The 19,893-nt window shown below is 41.5% G+C and overlaps 1 protein-coding gene across 1 annotated transcript in view; it reads left to right on the plus strand.

Annotated features, from left to right (window-relative positions):
• QRFPR (pyroglutamylated RFamide peptide receptor) overlaps window positions 1-19,893 on the plus strand; it is a 42,684-nt gene that overhangs the window by 17,645 nt on the left and 5,146 nt on the right. Inside the window, exons 2-4 of the mRNA XM_087724432.1 lie at window positions 13,119-13,277; window positions 16,739-16,800; window positions 17,690-17,925. Of these exons, the coding sequence (XP_087580558.1) occupies window positions 13,119-13,277; window positions 16,739-16,800; window positions 17,690-17,925 (457 nt within the window). The remainder of the gene's footprint in view (window positions 1-13,118; window positions 13,278-16,738; window positions 16,801-17,689; window positions 17,926-19,893) is intronic.

Raw genomic sequence — 19,893 nt, forward strand, 5'->3', positions numbered from 1 at the left:
TTTCTCTTCTTCCTGTTATGTCCCACCTATTTAGCTTTATATCCTTTATCTGAAAAATGTTAAGTACTAGTTCTTCGTCAAAGAATAAGGTGAATATTCATTTAGTAGATGTAAAATATCTACTAAGATTGCTTATGCTATTTGGATTCCTTGACTCAAAAGAACAGGAATATTTCTGATTGCTTTTATCAATCCATCCATCCATCCATCCATCCATCCATCCATCCATCCATCATCTATTTATCCAGAATAAGCTTTCTTATGCTGCAACTCAATCCATCAGATCCAAGTGATAAAGTATGCTGCAGCTCACAAAAATGTATTTTAATACATTTTGTTAGTTGGAAAAGGTATTACTAGATTCCTTGGCTTTTTGCTAACATACAGTAGATAACACATTTCTCCTCTTACAATTGCCTTCATGGATTGTTACCTTGCAGTACTAAACATTTGTAAAACACAATAAACTATAATTTTGGGACTATACAGTCCTAAAAGGGACATGCATGATGGCAGTCATAGTCAGGGGTGGGTTCTGGCAAGCACTACTGCCAGTTCATTCGTGTGTACTTTGCGTGCTTCGCGCAGATGTGCAGTACAATTAAAATTGTTATATGCATGCGCAGAACTGAAAAACAAGATGGCAGTGCATATGACGCCGCCCGGAGAACCGGTTTGGGGGTATGGCAGGCCTGGGTCGATGCCGGTTCCACTGACCCAGGCTGCCAAACCATATCAGTTTGGCCAAACTGGTCGGAATCCACCACTGGTCATAGATAAGGTAGCAAAACTGGAGAAGAAAGTGACAACCTGTCCCAGAATGCTGCCAAAAAAACCAATGAACATTCAAAAGTAAGATAATACCAATGTTTGTATAATGAACCCTCTAAATTGGTAGGCATCCAGTGAGTTATTGGAAAAGTGTAGAAAAAAGGGCAAGGATGAGTAGTACTGCTCTTTTGGTAGCAGGCTTAAAGTTGAAAAGAAGTTTAACTCTGGGTGTGTCCAGGAGCAAAAGGAAAACTTAATGTTGCACACAAGAAAGATGTATTTATTTATTTAATCAGCCAGCCAGCCAGCCAGTCATCATCAAATGTCTGACAATGCCAAGTCATCTCATGAGAGAGTGACTTGGCATTGTACAGCAAAACTATGAAATAGTAATATAAGAAAACATTTTTATACATGAAATATGTGAATCAAGATCAAAGTAAACTTGATTGGATAAGAACTGGAATACCAACACTGAACACTGACATCCTGATGCTATAATTGCTATTGACTAGCAGGTGGAATTACACAACCACTTTCATCTTTATTAAGGCTTATCAGGAAAAAGTAGTGTTTGTATGTTAAAAATCTCTACCAGGATTTGGTTTGGATAATCCCTAAAGAGGGCTGAATATAAGGACTACCTATGCTAATGCATCGCAATAAGGATGCAGATGTTCCCATAGTGACTTTTACTGGTCAGTAGTAATAATAATATCTGTAAAATCTTTATAAACCCCTTCATAAGTGGGGAAAGTCGAGTCTTTTAGCATGAGGCCCAGACACATAAGAACCGTAAGGTCGCTAATCTGACAGTATATAAGAAAGGAAATCTATTGTAATATCTATTGACATTCCAGGAATTAGCAGACCAAAATGGACTGGAATTGATTCAAAGCACATCTTCTGTTGATAAAAAATCATAGAATAGTGTAGCTATTGACAAAAAGATATCAATCAGTGACTGAATATCTTCCTTCTTCGAACAACCTAAAGGATGCCACATGGGCCACAACAAAATTTAATTGGCAATATGGTGTGCAAGCAAAAATGGAGAGGCATTATTAAGTCAACAAAAACACAAAAATCTTGAAAAAATACAGCTTAAACTAAAATAAAAATATCTGACCAAGAAGATATATTCTTAGCAATAGTTTATGTGCTTATAACAGAACTAGAGCTAGACATGAAAGTGAAGTCAAATTGTCTCTAGAAAATATTGCTAAGAATAAACATTGAAATATCATGGTTGGGAATAGTGTTAGCAACAGGAAATATTGTATTTTAATAATAACATATGATCCAATGTCTCAGTTGATGTTAGAAAAATTATAATAATAAAAAACAAAAAAAAATCTGATTCCATGGTGTTGCCTTATGTTAATAAAAATTTTTTCTAGTATCTATTAATTAAACTATTAATTATATAATGCTTTATTCACTAAAATTTTCAAAGTTAGTGATGCTTTTTACTTTACCTCATGGCGCTTTAATTATTCATTAGCCATTGTAAAAGCAAATACTGCAGTCTTCATTGTTATACTGTATGTAAACTCACCTGGAAGTGCTACTTAAGTATTTGCGTGAAGCAAATTTATTTTACGGAATCATAGTTGGCACAAAGATTTTCTATTCCCTTCAGCATCTTATATTCTGTGTAATGAATTTATAATTATTTCTATGTTCCATGATAATCAGGAATACTTGATTTCCTGGGAAGCTCTGGGAAATAAAGTGGCAGAAGAGATCCTTGGAAAATCTGGGAGACAACTCATCAGACACAGGAGGGTTCTCATCAAAGTCCAAGATTAAAGTCTACATTGTGATGATGAAGGGGTGTCTTTACATTAGAGGTTTTAAACAAGCATATGTGTTCCAAGAGTACCAAAATTAATCCATAATTAATAACTTAATAAATCAAACAATTTATTAAGTAATCTTTGGAATTAAAGTAAAAAATCAATCAAATAAAGTGGCTGACAGTTTATTGGGAATATAGTACAAATATCTAAAACCAATAAACACTCGAATAACAAACAAATAATAAATAATTTGAGAGAGAGGCAAATATTTCAGAGAGTAGCATGTTTATTTTAATGATACAAAAGCAGGAGCTTCAAGGAGTAACATTTAATTCAGACCTTGGAGACCAACAAACTGAATTCAAGAGGAAAATAGCCTGGAGTCTGAAGAGCAGCATACTGAGTGCAGAATGAGATAAAAGCATGGACATAAGAAAATGGCATGGGAAATGATTGATGAATTACAGTACGTGCCATCAGCTCCTACCAACTATATAAAGATAACCTTCAACTTGGGACCAAAATTGGGAACAGAATTTTCATTACTAAGTGATGTGGTTGTAAAGCAAGACATCAAATGACAGCAATGCTTAACAGCAATCCTGACACTTGCTGTTGCCATCATTAAATGGCAATCTTGAGTCGTTAAGCGAGTACCCACTCCAAGCCATTCTCAGCTTAATCCTTCCCAGTCCTTAGTCTCAGGTAAGGGACTGCCTCCCACTCCTCTCACCTGTGTATCTCTCTCCTGTCTATTTACTTTGGCTCCATGCCGGTGGTGCAATTCAGCCTGTTCTATCCAGTTCGGGTGAACCGGTAGCATTGGCAGGAGGCTCCGCCCACCCACCTGGATGTCGTCATGTCCCATTTTTGATGCTCTGTGCATGCGTGGAAGGTCACATTTGCAAACTGGTAGCAAAGGTAAGTTGTTCTCACCCCTGCTCCATGCCCCCCTTGGCTCATGTACTGCCAAGATCTCCAGACCCAACCTAGGGCACTGCAAAAAGCAGAAGCAAGCCAGAAGCAGAGCCAGATCCATGGCAGTTTAGGAAGCCCAGTTCAGTGCAGGGCAAAAGGAATTCTTGGGGTGAAGGACAAGGCTGAGCATGCCTAGTGAGTAGCGGGAGCAAAAAGATGTTGAGTTTCAGCTGGAGCAATGGACTGCAGAATGGCAGGGGCCAAAAAGCATAGACAGAGGACATAGGCTATTGAAGTGGGATGCATATTCACTTAACAATCCAAGATTCTCCATTGTTGATAACTGTCGGGATTGCTGTCACTAAGTATCTTGGTCATGTGATATAACTTGCTTAGCAATAGAAATTCTGGTCCCAGCTTTGGTCGTAAATCGAGGATTACCTTTTTGTAGTTGGTAAGAGCTGATGGCAAATAATCCACCAATCATTTCCCATGCCATTTTCTTGCATCCATGCTTTTATCTCATTTTGTACTCAAGTGTGTTATTCTGGACTCCAGGCCATTTTCATCTTGAATTCAGTTTGTTGCTCTCCAAACTCTGAATTAAATATGTAACTCCCTGAAGCTCCTGCTTTTTTCTATTAAAATAAATATGCTTCTTTCTGAAATCTTTGCCTCTCTTTCAAATTATTACTGTAAGTTATTTGTGTGTTTGAATTTTGGTTTTAGAAATTTGTACTATATTCCTGCTTATTTGATTGTTTTTCTACTTTAATTTCAAAGATTACTTAATATTACCAGTTGCGACCCTACCTGAATCGGGAGGCGCTCACAACAGTCACTCGGGCCCTTGTGACCTCTAGGCTGGAATACTGCAATGTGCTCTACATGGGGCTGCCCTTGAGGAGCATCCGGCGACTTCAGCTAGTGCAGAACGCAGCCGCGCGAGTGATTGCGGGTGCACCTCGATTCACCCGCATAACACCTATCCTCCGCGAGCTGCGCTGGCTACCTGTCGATCTCCGGATGCGCTTCAAGGTGCTATTAATCACCCATAAAGCCCTACATGGCGGTGGATCTGGATACTTGAGAGACCGCCTTCTGCCAATTACATCCCTGCGACCGATAAGATCCCATAGATTAGGCCTCCTCCGTATTCCATCGGCCAGCCAGTGTCGGCTGGCGACTACAAGGAGGAGGGCCTTCTCAGCAGTAGCCCCGACCCTTTGGAACGAGCTCCCCGTGGAGATTCGTACCCTCTCCACCGTCCAAGCCTTCCGCATAGCCTTGAAGAACTGGCTCGCCCGTCAGGCCTGGGGATAAGGATAGTTACCCCTCCCGAATGATGAATGTATGTTGTTTACTATTTTATTATATGTTTTTGTCTTAATGTCTGTATTCCCCCTTCCCGGTTTTGTGTGAGCCGCCCTGAGTCCCCTCAGGGAAAAGGGCGGCCTACAAATACTAATAAAATTCTAAAATTCTAAATTCTAATAAATGGTTTGACTAGTTATTAATTATAGGTTCATTTTGGGCCTCTGGAATCCATGTGCTTGTTTAATAACCTCTAATGTAAAGATTCCCTCTACTGCCACCTTAAAGTAGAACTTAATCTTGGGTTTTTATGAGAACCCTCATGTGTCTGATGAGATTTGCTCCCAGCTTTTTCAAACATCACTTTAAGGATCTCTTCTGCCACTTTATTTCCCAGAATTTCTCAGTAAATCAAGTATTCCTCATTAACATCATATATAAAAATAACTATAAATTTGTTGCCAAGAATAATCCAGCAATATGCATCATTATAGCAGAGATTTTATGATATTTTGCAATAACACTTTTTATAGATTTTATTGTAGTAGTGAATTTATTAGCAAGACAGTGACTGTTGAAAAGTTAAAAAAAGATAAACTCATGATTTCTCTATACAATTGAGTTCTCATTTATTATGTTGAGGATAAACAACAGGTAGCTACATATCATATTTATCTTTTTTAATGCTTTAGTTTCATTACATTTTCTGTTCTTTTATGTATCATAAACAATTATGATCTATTATGACAAAGAACATTTGATTTTATATGCGTACTTCCAAACTGTCTCCTTAGAATGTGGATGCAAATCTAATTTTGCCTTGCTATTGCACAACTTCTGATTATATTAAATCCGGAGGGGAACTAATAAAATAAATTCCTGGGTTTTTTCTTTGGGGGGGGGGGGGAAATGGTGTAAATACAATCTTGACCTTTATTTTTAACTTTAGTATTGATTTTGGTTTAGTACTTTAGAATGTGTTCATATGTGAACAGCTCCTGCAATTAACCAGAATGTTAGTGCTGACTGAGAATGTCAAATTCTTGACATCTGCTGGGAACACAGTCTAGCTTTGGAAAAAGCTGCACTAAATCATAAACTATGTATTACAAATTGCAGGGGAAACTGCTTGTAATACCAATGACTAGATAATTGATTTCAGGGGTGGGTTGCACCAGGTTTGCATTGGTACGCCAAAGGGGTTCGTCAAATTTACTGTACCTTTTAGAACCCCTTTGTCTGGTGGGATAGTACCGGAACACTCCCTCCTGCCTGCCTCCCTCACTCGCTTACCCCGCCCATCCGGTCGCTGCTCGCTCGCTTGCCCCACCTGTTCTGTCGCTGCTCGCTCGCTCCCCCCAGCCGTCCGCACCAAGCTTGCCCCACCCGCCGCTCACTCATTGGCTGGCTCACCAATCACCCCGCCTCTGAGAGGCAGTGAGAAGGGCTTTCTCATATGCCTTTCTTTCTCTGAAGGCATGCGAGAAAGTTCCCTTCCCATTGCCTGAACGTGTGAGAGAAGGAAGCTGCAGGCTCATTTCCCTCAGCTATGCTATCTCCTTTCGTTCTCTGATTCTCGAACGAGTGAATGAGGCAGACCGAGAATAAAAGGAGACAGCATAGCCGAAACCAATGAGCCTGCAGCCTCCTTCCTTCACACGTTCTGGCAATTGAGGGGGGGGGCTTTCTCGCATGCCTTTGGAGAAAGAAAGAAGGTTTGAGAGAAAGCCCCTGCCCATAGCCCAAATGTGTGAAGGAAGGAGGCTGCAAGCTCATTTGCCTTGGCTACGCCATCTCCTTCCATTCTCTGTCTCCCTACTTCACTCGTTCGGGCAGCACAGAACGAAAGGAGATAGTGTAGCCAAGGCAAATGAGCCTGTAGCCTCCTTCATTCCTTCCTTCCCTCAGCGCCCACCAAAATGTTCCCCCTGATCGGTTGCCATCGCTGTCAGCATGTCCCCTCTGTGTGCCCGCCCGGCCTCCGGCCTGAGTGGTAGCAAACGATTGCAGGGTGGCTGGTGGCGGCGGCTACTGCTCCTGGGCTAGCTGTGGTTTGCACTGCTCGTGGGCAGTGCCCTGACTCCCCCGCTGCTGCCGCCACCGCACCAACTCAGCAGCAGCACCTCTTGCCTGCAGAACCAAGGCGGGAAAGAAGATTGAGAGACGTGGAGCCACAGACTCCCCCCTTTTCCCCGCCTCACAGCTCGCCTTCTTGGGTGGGACCAGGGCACGCGCAGGGTGAGTGGAGTTTGCAACCAACTTTAAAGTGAATGGGGCTGTTTATGACTAAGTGGGACAGAGAGCATAGAGCGATGCAACTGGGCATAATATCTTATTCTTGCTGTGGCTGAAACTTTATTAGACTCAGATTACAAGGCATGCTGGCTAGGCACCTATCTACAAATTCCCCACACACTTAGTGATATGACAATGTTCAAGAAAAGTTTTAGTACCTTTCTTTCTGCTGTTTGATGGAGTATAATTTACCACATGTATCTGCATGCATATTAATTTTGTGTGTCACTGAGTTTAGAATTTATTTTAAAGTTCCTGACATATATACACAATTATTTTTTCTTGTTACGTTAACAATTTGTAGTTTATAGGACTGGAAACATAAGATTGGTGCCACTTAATAATTTATATGTACTATGTGGGAAAGTTATAAACTTTAGTCTATCCTTTTAATTGCTAAAAGTATACTGGGTATGTTTACTACAATATATGTTCTAGTTATGTTCAGTGCTATTTACTAACTATATACAACAGGAATGGGCTGATTATACACACACACACACACACACATATATATATATATCAGCATTTATTCTCCTGTTTGTTTGTCCTATGTATGTGGCAGGGCAGATTTTGCATGGTATTTCGTTGACTCCTTGGTTTTCTAGCTGGATTTTGTCTTTGGGGATTCTTAAGAGGTTGGCTATTTTTTGGTCAGTGTTGAAGGCTGTCTTGATATTGTGTTTGTGGAGAATTTTGCTGATTTTATCTGTGGTGCCTTTGATGTAAGGAAGGAGGGCGTTGCCGTGGTCCTGTTCTGTGTCTTGGTTTTTGGGGGGAGTCTCCCTTTGGATTAGGTTGGTAATTGTTTTTCTTTGGAATTCGTTGGAGATTAATACATACATCGGACAAACGAACAGGAGAATAAATGCATGCATCGCAGAACACAAGAACGCAGTAAGAAAAAAAGAAAAAACTTCCTCCCTTTTCCAGAACTTTAAAGCTATAGAACATGAAATTAATTTTGAAAGAACCAAGTTAATCTCCAAAACAGAACACTTCAACAAGAGAATAATTATGGAAGCGATCGAAATAGAGAAACACCCCCACAACATGAATAAATGTGACGATACCTCCCGCCTACCAGACATATGGAAACCAGCCCTAGTCAACAAATGAGCCCCACCCACCACTCAGGCTGTTACAACACGAAACAACAATAGACACACAGCCAGCACCAATCAACACCAATCTACCAATCATGATACAACCACACAACCAATCATTCCACTTACTGAAGCAAAGCCAGCACTCCACACACCCCTACCAAGATTTATAGAAAGATGGCAGCTCCGATCACACTTTAAGCCATGTATGTATGTATGTATGTATGTATGTATGTATGTATGTATGTGTTGTGACTCGGCTAGAGCCTTGGGAGCTGTTATCAGACTCTGACAGCGAGGGGGCTTTTGAGTCATATTTGGAAGAGGAGGAGGGTTCTGGACAGGGGTCTGCCTCCGAGCAGGGCTCAGAGAGACTAGTTGGTCCCCAGGTAATGGCTGAGCCTTGGGCCAGTGGGGAGGACATAAGAGAGACTGAGCCTTGGAGCAGTGGGGAGGAGACAAGAGAGGCTGAGCAAGAACCCTTCTGTGAGTATTTTCAGGATGCACGTAGGAGACGAGCTGACCGACGTAAGGCACAACGGAGGACTCCGAGGAAGTGATTGCAACCAGATGTGCCTCGTTAGAGGCTTCCCTTAGGGATAAAAGGACTGGTGGTGCCACGCCCTGCGTTCAGAAGTCAACGTTCCTTGATCCTGGAGTGTGGTTTCTTTGCTGTGCAGTTCGAAAAGTGGTTTGACTTCTGTAACCCTGATTCGCAGAGACTTTGGGAAGAAGGGCTTTGCTTCCATTTGGATTCTTCTTGTATTTACTGTAAGAAAGATTTATGTTTGAGTTCGTTATCTTCTGGCAGAGACTTTAATTACTTTAGTTTGGCTCGCAGCTGTTTTGAAACTGAGAACTGATAAAGAGAATTCCCTTTCCTTTTATTTGCCTGTCGTCTGTTAACAAGTGAAGGAGGGGGGAACAGAACATGTATGTATGTATATATGTGTGTGTGTGTGTGTATGTATGTATGTATGTATATATATATAATGTGTATGTGTGTGTATATATATATATTTGCAGATTTTCACGGGTACAGGTATGCAGGACTTGTCGTATTCGGGTCTTTTCGCGTATAAGATTGAGAGTATCTTGGCGACGTTTCGACGAGGTCCTACTCGCCATCTTCAGGCTGGTGTTTTTGGCTTTGTGCTTGTGCGAGCAAAGTGTGATCGGAGCTTCCGTCTTTCTATAAATATTGGTGGGAGTGTGTGGAGTGCTGGCTTTGTTGCTGTAAGCGGGTTGGTTGGCTGTGTTGTTACATCTTGATTAGTTGATGGAGTTGATGCATGCAGATTAGTTGGCTGTTTTGTAACATCCTGTGTGGCTGAGGTACTAGCTGTGTGCCCATTAGTCTTTTGTGTTGTAACGACCCGTCGTTTTGTGTCATTACAACACAAAAGACTATTGGGCACACAGCCAATAGTCGGCTCAATGTCACCAGGAATATGAGAACTAGCAGGAGGTTATTTTTATTTGTCTACTTGGTATAACCAAATATATATTTAGATTGATAATAGACATAATATACATTGCCATGAAGAGTAAGATTACTATTTCCCTCCCTCTATCCATAAATTAATGCAGATTATTTTATTAATATTATATCTATTTGGATAAATAGGTCATGAGAGGTTTGATTGCTATAAAAAATTAATTCTCACAGTTTTTTCCATTATGCTATCTATTATATTGTTACAGGTGTATATCAACCATTGCATTCTGGAAGAATTTTATCCTTCCAGATTTCTCTTTTACTTGAGGAAAAGAAAAAGGGAAATATATTTTTCCTTAAGGAATGGTAGACAGGGAAACCAGATATCAACCACTTCCTGCCTTTAAGAGGGCTTGCTATATTCTATGAATGGTTGACCCATGTATGACCTTGATCATGGGAAGGATTTGTTTTGTGGTAGATGTTTTTAAAGAAAGACTTTAGCTTTATCTAGATAGAGACATTTCTCTGCAAATTCATATTTCAATTTTTAGTCCTTTGTTTACTGGATGGTTGAAGTGTTCTTACATTTGCTATCTAAATATATTAGAATGTGTTTTAAGTAATTAAATTATAAAAAAAATAAAAATTGAAAAAGAACATCCCGTCACACACAAACTCAAAATAGTTTCAACTGGCACAGAGCAGAACATATATGTATAGAGTAGACCTAGGAGAATATAAGGGAACATGGAGGTAATCTAGTCCAACCCCTTCCCAAGGCAGGACTCCTTCCTTCTCTTTGAGAACTGTCAGTGGCAGACATAAGGGAAATGGTGTGTGTATGTGTGTGTGTGTGAGAGAGAGAGAGAGAGAGAGAAAACAAGTGGGAGAGAGATAAGAAAGAAGGAAGGAAGGGAAAGAAAGAAAATAAGTGTGGGAGAGAGACACAAGAAGGAAGGAAGAGAAAGAAAGAAAATAAGTGGGAGAGAGAGACACAAGAAGAAAAGGAAGGAAGGAAGGAAGGAAGGAAGGAAGGAAGGAAGGAAGGAAGGAAGGAAGGAAGGAAGGAAACTTATGATTACAATTGAGCCCAAAATTTTGGTTGCTAAACAAGAGCGTTGTTAAGTGAGTTTCACCACATTTTCCAACTTGGCCATGCCCACAAAGCCAATCCCACCTGGTCACTTGACTGCCGAGCCACTCCCACAAAACAGGCCACACCTACAGAATAGGTTCTAAAAAAATTGAAATTCACCACTGGTTGATTTGCATTTCTAGGTATCATGACCTTTGATCACTGACTTTATTTAAATATAATTTTGTTTAGGTCTTACCTAGATTTGGTATATAAAAGTGGAAATTTTAGTCAAGGCACCCGGACTATAAACCAGGAGATCGTAAGTTCTAGTCTCACTTTAGGCACAAAGCCAGTTGAGTGACCTTGGTTCAGTCACTTTCTTTCAGCCTTAAGAAAGAGGCAATTATTTCCATTTCAGAAAAACCTTGCCAAGAAGGGAGCAGTGAAGTCCAGGCAATCTCTGAGAGTTGGACATGATTGGAATAAAAAGAAAGGGAAATTGTGCTTTTCCTTCTACCTTTATTTTTGAAATAAAAAAGAAAGCTGAATTATAGCAGTTTGATTACAACATATTGAAGAGGTTACATCAAGCAAGGCACTATCTATTCTGCCAATTTGTTAAAATTTTATCATTTTCTCTACATTTAAATTACATTTTGAGTCTGGTCTGATGTTTGATATGTTTTTCTCTACATTTTGAAGCATAGCTTTGTTACCGAACTAACTGAAAATTCAGCATTATAATTGGCTAGTCTCTTGCCCTTAAATCTGAATAAAACAGACATTGACATGACCATATTTAATGAGCTGTAATTGTCATTTATTCCTAAAAGATCTGGTGAATGATTCTGTAGAGGTAACAGCTAGGGCTTTTCATTGTAACCGAGAAAGAAATACTGGTAGTATATTTTTCTGGGGGCGTGGAAAGACCAAACATCTTTTATATAAATGCCTAGGTGCGGATGATTTGTGTTGCTCTTAACAAAGAGACAAAGTTGATTTGTAAATGAGCTTGAGCAAAAGCATCACAGGATACATGGGGTGGAATTGGTAATGACATTTTTAAATACCTCTAAAAACTAGGCACTTATAGTATCTGAGGAGAAAACAAAGCTATTTGGGAATGCTGAATGAAAGGCATTAGTCATAATATTAGATTAACCTGTATAGCTGTCTTAATTTTAATGGTTTTGCAAGATACTGGAAAGGTCACCCAAGTCCTAATTGACATGTAGTTAGCTCTGCAGAATTTTTGCAGTGTGGTAGTTGTCTCCTCTTCTATCATTTACCCATCACTACTTCTTTCAAGACTAGGCTTTTCAATTTGAGTCAATTAGGCGGAAGCTTTCCGAAGAAAGAAATGCGAAGAGTAGTAAAACAAACACTTTGCATAATTGGTTGAGTCAGTTTGTGGAAATGCTTTCTTCAAGCATCTTTCTGTTAGTTTCAATGTAAGGAATTTAAACATTCAGCATACTGCATTCTATAGTTAGTGCTTCTCTCTGCAGTTGTAATGTTTCTACTGTGTATAATAGGGGATTTTACTTTGAAGGCAAGCATGCTCATTCACCAAAGACAGGAGAAAAGAAAGAAGCAGCATTTCCTTGTTTTAAATCAGTTTCTGTTAAACTTTATGTTAGATACCATCAAATAGTCATGGGCAAGATAATTTTAATGTTGTTGCGCTTTTAGAAGAAGTGTACATACTATTAATAATGTTACATAGTGTTAGACTCAAGTGGCATTCCTTAAATACTTTCAATTGAAGTGTTTCATATTATAATACTGTATTAAAAAAAACATTGGAGATCCAGGAAAAGGCACTACTATATGTAGTTCTTACAGGTTTATCCACCATTTTTCAAACAAGGAAAAATATATAATTTTTTAAGCAAGTGTGCTTATTGAACTTAATATTGATAAAGTCAAGGCTTAATCCACACATTTCAAAGAAATTACTTCTTATTCAAAATTGATGTTGCTTCTTGAGATGTTGCCTGTTTCATGATAAATAAATAAGTCAATGTGAAGAGAATATCAATTCTGTTAAAGTACATATCACATACAATCTATCCCCAGAAAAGAGATAAAGATAAAATGTACTCAAATAAAATTTGACACCTGGGTATTTCATCCATGCAGCTTTTTGGCAACATTATTGATGTTATTGGCCATTGCCTTTTTCTGAAGTGCTTTTCTTCTTAGTCCAACCAACTCCCTGGAGTTCCTACATTGTCTGTCTAGTTTGTCCTTTCATAAAGTGACCCTGCAGGCTCACTTTATGGCAAGATCAATAGATGTGACCACCTCCACATTCCTCAGAAATAAGAACAAATATAGCTGAGCCTGGTTCTGAATATATTAATAATATGATTAATTTCTTTTCTTTATAGGTGCTTTTGCTTGCAAGATGGTGCCATTTATGCAATCTACTGCAATAGTTACTGAGATACTTACAATGACTTGCATTGCTCTAGAAAGGCATAATGGCATTGTTCACCCTCTAAAAATGAAATGGCAGTATACCCACAGAAGAGCATATACAATATTGGGTAAGGTCCCATATAATTTTATTACTTGTTTTTAACTTTTCTTTCTTTTCTTTAAAGAACATCAAAATATTCATATAATTGAAAGACAAAGATAGAAAGAAAGAAAGCAAACTGTTGAGCTCACACAAATTAGAGTAATAATGGTCTGCAAAGCTGAGTGTTGTCATTACCTTGGCTGCTCATTTTTGTGAAAATGAAAGCTCTTGAGTTCCTTAACCAAAGCTCCCTTTTAAAGGCATTTATCTGCATCTTCTATCACATTAAACATGCCTTATCCCTAGTATACAATGGTGATAACATTGTGTAAAGATGAGAAGAGGAAGAAAAATGTCTAATGATTTTATTTAAATACTTTACTGTAATCCAGTATTTTTTGATTAGTAGTTCGTGAAATAATTCTAAATCTCATTCAGACATTTTGGCTAAGTCGGAGCAATGACATTTTGCCCATGCTGTCACCTCTACTTTCTCATTGCTTTATCAGGTCTCCATGTGCAAATAGTATTTTTATTAGATTAATAGAAATAGAAATCCACTTTAATCAACCTAGGAAGTGATGAGTAATTGAAAAGGAGCCAATTTATATTGGGATTTGGTGTGGGGGCTAATGGATATAATTTTCCTCTGAATGACTGGACTGGTAGGGCACAGTACAGAATGACTAATATTGACCGCAAATCATCCACAATGAAGTAACAAATAAAAGTATTTACATTCAAAAGAGTTTGGACTACTTGAGCATTCTTGAAAGTGCTATTAAGCTACTTATCTTAAATAGAACTTAGCTAGGATGACCTTAGCTAGAATGACTCACAAGGACTCACTGGAGAAGAGCCTAATGCTGGGAAAGATTGAGGGCAAAAGCAGAAGGGGATGACAGAGAATGAGGTGACTGGATGAAGTCACTGAAGTAGTAGGCTTAAGCTTAAATAGACTCCAGAGGATGGTAGAGGACAGGAAGGCCTGAAGGAACGTTGTCCATAGGGTCATGATGGGTCAGATACGACTTCGCAACTAACAACAAGAATAAGGTGACCAGACGTCCCGATTTTGGCGGGACAGTCACGATTTTGCACAATTTGTCCCGTGTCCCGTGGCGTTCTTAAAAAGTCCCAATTTTTGTGACTGGACCCAGAAGTAAGCCTGCCCCGTCCCCAGCCCTGTATACCCATCCCGGCCGGCCAGTATTTTGTCCCTTCTATCTCCCCGTTGCTCAGAAAAGCAACTTCGGGAAGGTCCTTTGCTAAAAGGCAGGTTCTAGGACGCCTGCCGCCACCAAAGGACCTTCCCGGAGTTGCTTTTCTGAGACAGAAGGGACACAATCTCCTTTCATTCTAGCTCGTTCGGGCAGCAGAAAACGAAAGAAAATCGCATAGCCGAGGACAAAGGAGCCTGCAGCCTCCTTCATTCAAACGTTCAGGCAGTGGGGAGGGGGAGGGGGCTTTCTCGCACGCCTTTCACTGAAGCTGTGCCGGATTCAGCAAACCGGGTAGCCCGTGCGCTTGGGCTTGTACAATAGCCGAAGAACAGGAGGCGAGAGTTCGGGTGCTGCACAAGTCCACGGGCACACCCTACCCTCTTCTCTCTGATAGCCGCCTGGTTAAAAAGGAGGAGGTGGCATTGCTGGTCCGGAGCCCATCCAGGAAGATGAGGAACGCAAGGGGGATCCCTCCCCTTGCAGATGGGCTCCGGACCAGAAGAGCCTCCTCCTCCTTTTTAACCAGGGCAGAGAGAAGAAGGCCACGCATGCCCATGGGCTTATGCAGCAGCCGAAGATCGCCTGGTTAAAAAGGAGGAAGAGGAGGCTTCGCTAGTCCGGAGCCCATCCGCGGGGCCAGGGATCCCCCTCGCGTTCCTCATCTTCCTGGATGGGCTCCTACTCCTTTTTAATCAGATGGCTGTCAGAGAGAAGAGGGCAGCGCATGCCCATGGGCAAGAAGCACAAAGGAAGAGCAGAACGGCCTTAATCATGTTGAGCTGCCCAGTCAAAAAACCTTTTCCTTCTGTAGAAAAAAAAAGGGGGGGGGGAAATTCCAGAGACCGACTGAAGGAGGGAATCCTCAGCCAGGGCACCCTTTACTCCGCCACAGCAACCTTTTCAAGCAGGATCAGACTAGTTTGAAAGCCTTGCCTTCTACTTCGGCAGGGAAATTGCCTGCCGCCCAGGCTCCATCCCGCAGAAAAAATCCCCTTCCCCAAAGCTCGAGAGGCAAGGGCTGCCTCCGCCCGCCAGAATCTCTGGAGAGAACTTTGCAACTAGTTGAGGAGCGGCGAGCAGCGGACTTGAGCATTTTCACGCATTCAGCCAAGGTCCTGCTGAGCCCCGCTACTTTGGACAACCCGATGGATTTTACGATGGACGTGCACCCCCGGGAGGTGTTGAAGAAGGACAGGCAGCTCAGCCTGATCCAGGACGACAGGCGCAACAGCAGCTTACAAACAGAGACCGACACACACAGAGAGAGTGAGAAACACACACACACACACACAGGGAGGGAGGAGAGACAGAGACAGAGAGAGACAGACACACAGAGAGAATGACACAGAGAGAGAGCCGGAGGGAGGGAGGGAGGGAGATAGAGGCAAAGAGCCACACAGAGAGTGAGAGACAAACAGATACACAGAGAGGGGGGAGGGGACAGAAAGAGTACCGTCTGTTTTCCCCGTGCCATGAGGGCAGCAGGAAGACTAGGACAGGGATCTCCTCTCGGCTCCAGCCTGGGAGAGAAACAGCAGAGAAAGGTATACCAGCATTTTATATTTTATTTGCTTTATTTGCTTTCGGCCCGAGCGGGGTGGGGAAGACACCTTGCCAGAGGCTGCTGGAGTTTAGTGACCAAAGTTACAATGGCATTGAAAAAAGTGACTGATGACCCTTTTTCACACTTAGCGACCGTTGTGACCATTTTTCACACTTAGCGACCATTGCAGCATCCTCAGGGTCACGTGATCAAAATTTTAATGTATGGCAACAGATTCGTATTTATGATGGTTTCAGTGTCCTGGGGTCATGTAATCGCCTTTTGTGACCTTTTGACAAAATATAAAAATTTTAATCAACACCTCCTCCCCCCCCCCCCCCAAGTCAATGGTGTCCCTCTTTACCAATCTGAAAATCTGGTCACTTTAAACAAGAATGACATTTATTTTTTAATGAATGGGGAATGGAGAAATATAATAATTAGAATATCCATCTGAATAGTACTATTTCTCTTCCCCAAATATTGGTATTAAAAAAAATAGATCAAAACTATAGGATTCTGTTATTAACCCTTCTTTAAATAAAGCTCATTACTTTGAATCTTCTGAGAGTAGATCAAAAAAGTTGCATCTCACCTCTCCCTTTGATCATATACTGGCTAATCTTAAAAACAACTACCAAATGCCAATGACCCATATATTATATTATTTTAATTTTCTGTGTTGTTTTTCTCACATCACCAAAAACTATTTACTTTTAGGCATTGTTTGGCTGTTGGCTGCTGCTGTTGGCTCACCAATGTGGCATGTACAAAGAGTGGAGGTATGGTCGTGTTGTACACTGGCATTTATTCAGGATTGTAATTTGGGATGTTTTTGTATAATGTGTTCAGGAGCTGAATATAATCTATAATGGAAAAATGTAAAGATCACATTTCATGTCTGCAGGGTTTGATAAATGTCAAAAAGTAGAGCGATTAAAACTCTACCTTTATAAAAAAAAATATGCATCACTTGTACAACACCCATAAAAATGGACTGAGCTTTAACCTCAGCATTGTGGCCATCATCTTGACTTTTCTGCAGATACTCCTGCTATGTAGCATATAGTTAGAAATAGCATTTACGATAATTATGGACTGAATTGCTGAAGTATGAATCAAGTAAGTTAATGGAAATCATTATCAAATTTAATAGGATCGGAAATATACATAGGTAGTCCTTGTTTAGCAATTGCTTAATTTAGTGACCATTTGCAGTTATGAAGGTGATGAAAAAGTAACTTTACAATCAATTTTCATATTTATGCCCTTTATAGTTCTGTAAAGCAAAGTAAAGTTGAAGTCATATCATGGGCACAGTTGTGGTTTCACTTAGTAAAAGCTTGCTGATCCCAATTGTGGTTGCTAATTTGTATATGCAGATTGCACGTAGAGTGCAATAAAATCACAGTTTTTTGCAGATAAAACTTGTAGCAGCCAGATTTGCTTATTAAGTACAAAATGGGTGAGATGCATGCTAGAGTATTGGTCCATTTCCTGGTGTTTTATTGATATGTATAGATAAGTAGTCCAAGCTTGGATGACTTAATATGAGATCCACATTTGGGGTTATAGTTTCCTATAGCTGAATGTTCCATCTTTTGATATTTTTTCTTACGGATAATATATTGAAAAAGGAATCTGTACTAATATCTGCTTAATGTCTTGCAGAACAAATATGACTTCCTTTATGAAAAGAAATATGTTTGCTGCTTGGAAGAATGGCCAAGTCCTGTCCACCAAAAAATTTATGCCACTTTCATTTTGGTCATTCTTTTCCTTCTCCCATTGATGCTAATGCTATTGCTTTATAGCAAGATTGGTTATGAGCTCTGGATTAAGAAAAGAGTTGGAGATGCTTCTGTTCTCAGGAGCATTCATGCAAGTGAGATGTCTAAAATTTCTCGGTTGGTACATAAAATTTTATCTTTATGTTTGCTATGTTGAAAAAGGTTGTTATATTGCTTTCTGTAATTTCCATATAATTTTTATATTATATATTTATATTTATAATATTTATTATACATATATACACATACATATATATATATACATATATATATATATATATATATATATACGTATATATACGTGTATATACGTATATATACGTGTATATACGTATATACGTATATACGTATATACGTATATACGTATATACGTATATACGTATATACGTATATACATATATACATATATACATATATACATATATACATATATACACATATGAGACGTGCAATGAGCTTCATGGCTGGTGAGGCAAGTGCGAAAGCCCCGCTGAAGCCCTGGCACAGCTTTAAGATTTGTGGACTTCAACTCCCAGAATTCCTCCTCCAGTCATGTTGTGATGACATCATCTGCATGGATCTGCACCACTTCACTTTATTCACGGGGGGGAGGGCTGCCGCTGAAGATGCCGACGAGCCCCCGCCGCCACCAGAATAACTGCTGCTGCCTCCTCCTCCTCCTACAGCACCACCACATTTGATGCCCGGCGCTGTGGCCTTTTTTCCTGCTCCCGCTCCCTCCCGCGGACTCATGGCTCCTCAAAAGCACGGCGGAGGAGGAAGGGCAGGGGTAACGTGGAGCCCAGCTCAGGTGCTCCAAGCGAAGGGGGAGACGCCGCTGCCACGGGCGGGGGTGCCAGTGGGACCTTTGCCGGCTTCACCTCAGCTGCAGCGTCGGGCGGCAAATCCGGCAGTGCTGTTGGAGGAGGAGGAGGTGGCAGCAGATATTCCGGTGGCAGCAGGGGCTTTGGGGCTTCACTTCAGCTGCAGTGCTGGGCGCAAGCGGCTAAGACTGGCCGCCCTCACCGGGCTTGCTTTGCTGAACACGGGGTGACTGGGGCTAGTTTGAGCGGGTGCGGCTGGCGCAAACTACTGTCAGTCGCCCCGCACTCATCCAAACAAGTCTGGGGAGGTCTTTTGCGGGCGGCCAATCTTAGCTGCCTGCAAAGGACTTCCCCACGCTTGCTTTGCTGAACACGGGGTGACTGGGGCTAGTTTGAGCGGGTGCGGCTGGCGCAAACTACTGTCAGTCGCCCCGCACTCATCAAAACAAGTCTGGGGAGGTCTTTTGCGGGCGGCCAGTCTTAGCTGCCTGCAAAGGACTTCCCCACGCTTGCTTTGCTGAACACGGGGCGACTGATGGTAATGAACAGTGCAGCCGGCGCCTAGCAGGTTCTAGGAGACCTGCTGTGCCGCGTAAGCTTCTGCTGCCATCCCCGCGCCCGTGCTAAGTAGATTTTCTGAGGCCCCTCAGCTTTTGGAGCCTGTGACCGCCCCTCGTCCCCCAGGCTGGTTCACCTGCCCGAGCAGCCTCGTTTCGCCACTTGCCCATCGCCTCCAGTCCTCCCTCGCCCTGAATGGCCGGCCCAGAATGGCCGGCCCGGGCCACCTCGGCCCACCATAGAGCGAAACATGTCCTGGTTTGTGGCTGGGAGGCACGCTGGCACTTTAAAGTACATGCCGCCGCCCCGGCCATACAGCGGGGCGGCGGCATACACTTTAAAGTGCCAGTGTGCCTCCCGGCCAGAAAGCAGGACATGTTTCGCTCTATGGCGGGCCGAAAAATGAAAAATAAAAATAAATGTGCGACCCGCACGCCAGCAGAGGCGGGTAAAACACACACACACACACACACACACATAATAAAAACAAATTACAATTACTTACATTACAAATAATTTTGAATTCCTCCCTCCCCCTCTGACCCACAGTCCTTCCAGCTGCGTCAAAAATGCAAAATTTGGTCTAGCCAGGGCCAGGCGGGCTAGGATAGTTGCTTCTAGAGTCACCACGTGGATGACTCTGCTTAAATGTTTTAAAAAAGCCTCTAAACAAAGTGCCCTCTGCAGGAGGATACGAGAGAAT

The sequence above is a fragment of the Thamnophis sirtalis genome, unplaced genomic scaffold, assembly GCF_051295495.1.
Source record: "Thamnophis sirtalis isolate CommonGarterSnake01/CBP01778 unplaced genomic scaffold, rThaSir2_p1.2 scaffold_10, whole genome shotgun sequence".
Lineage (NCBI taxonomy): Eukaryota > Metazoa > Chordata > Lepidosauria > Squamata > Natricidae > Thamnophis > Thamnophis sirtalis.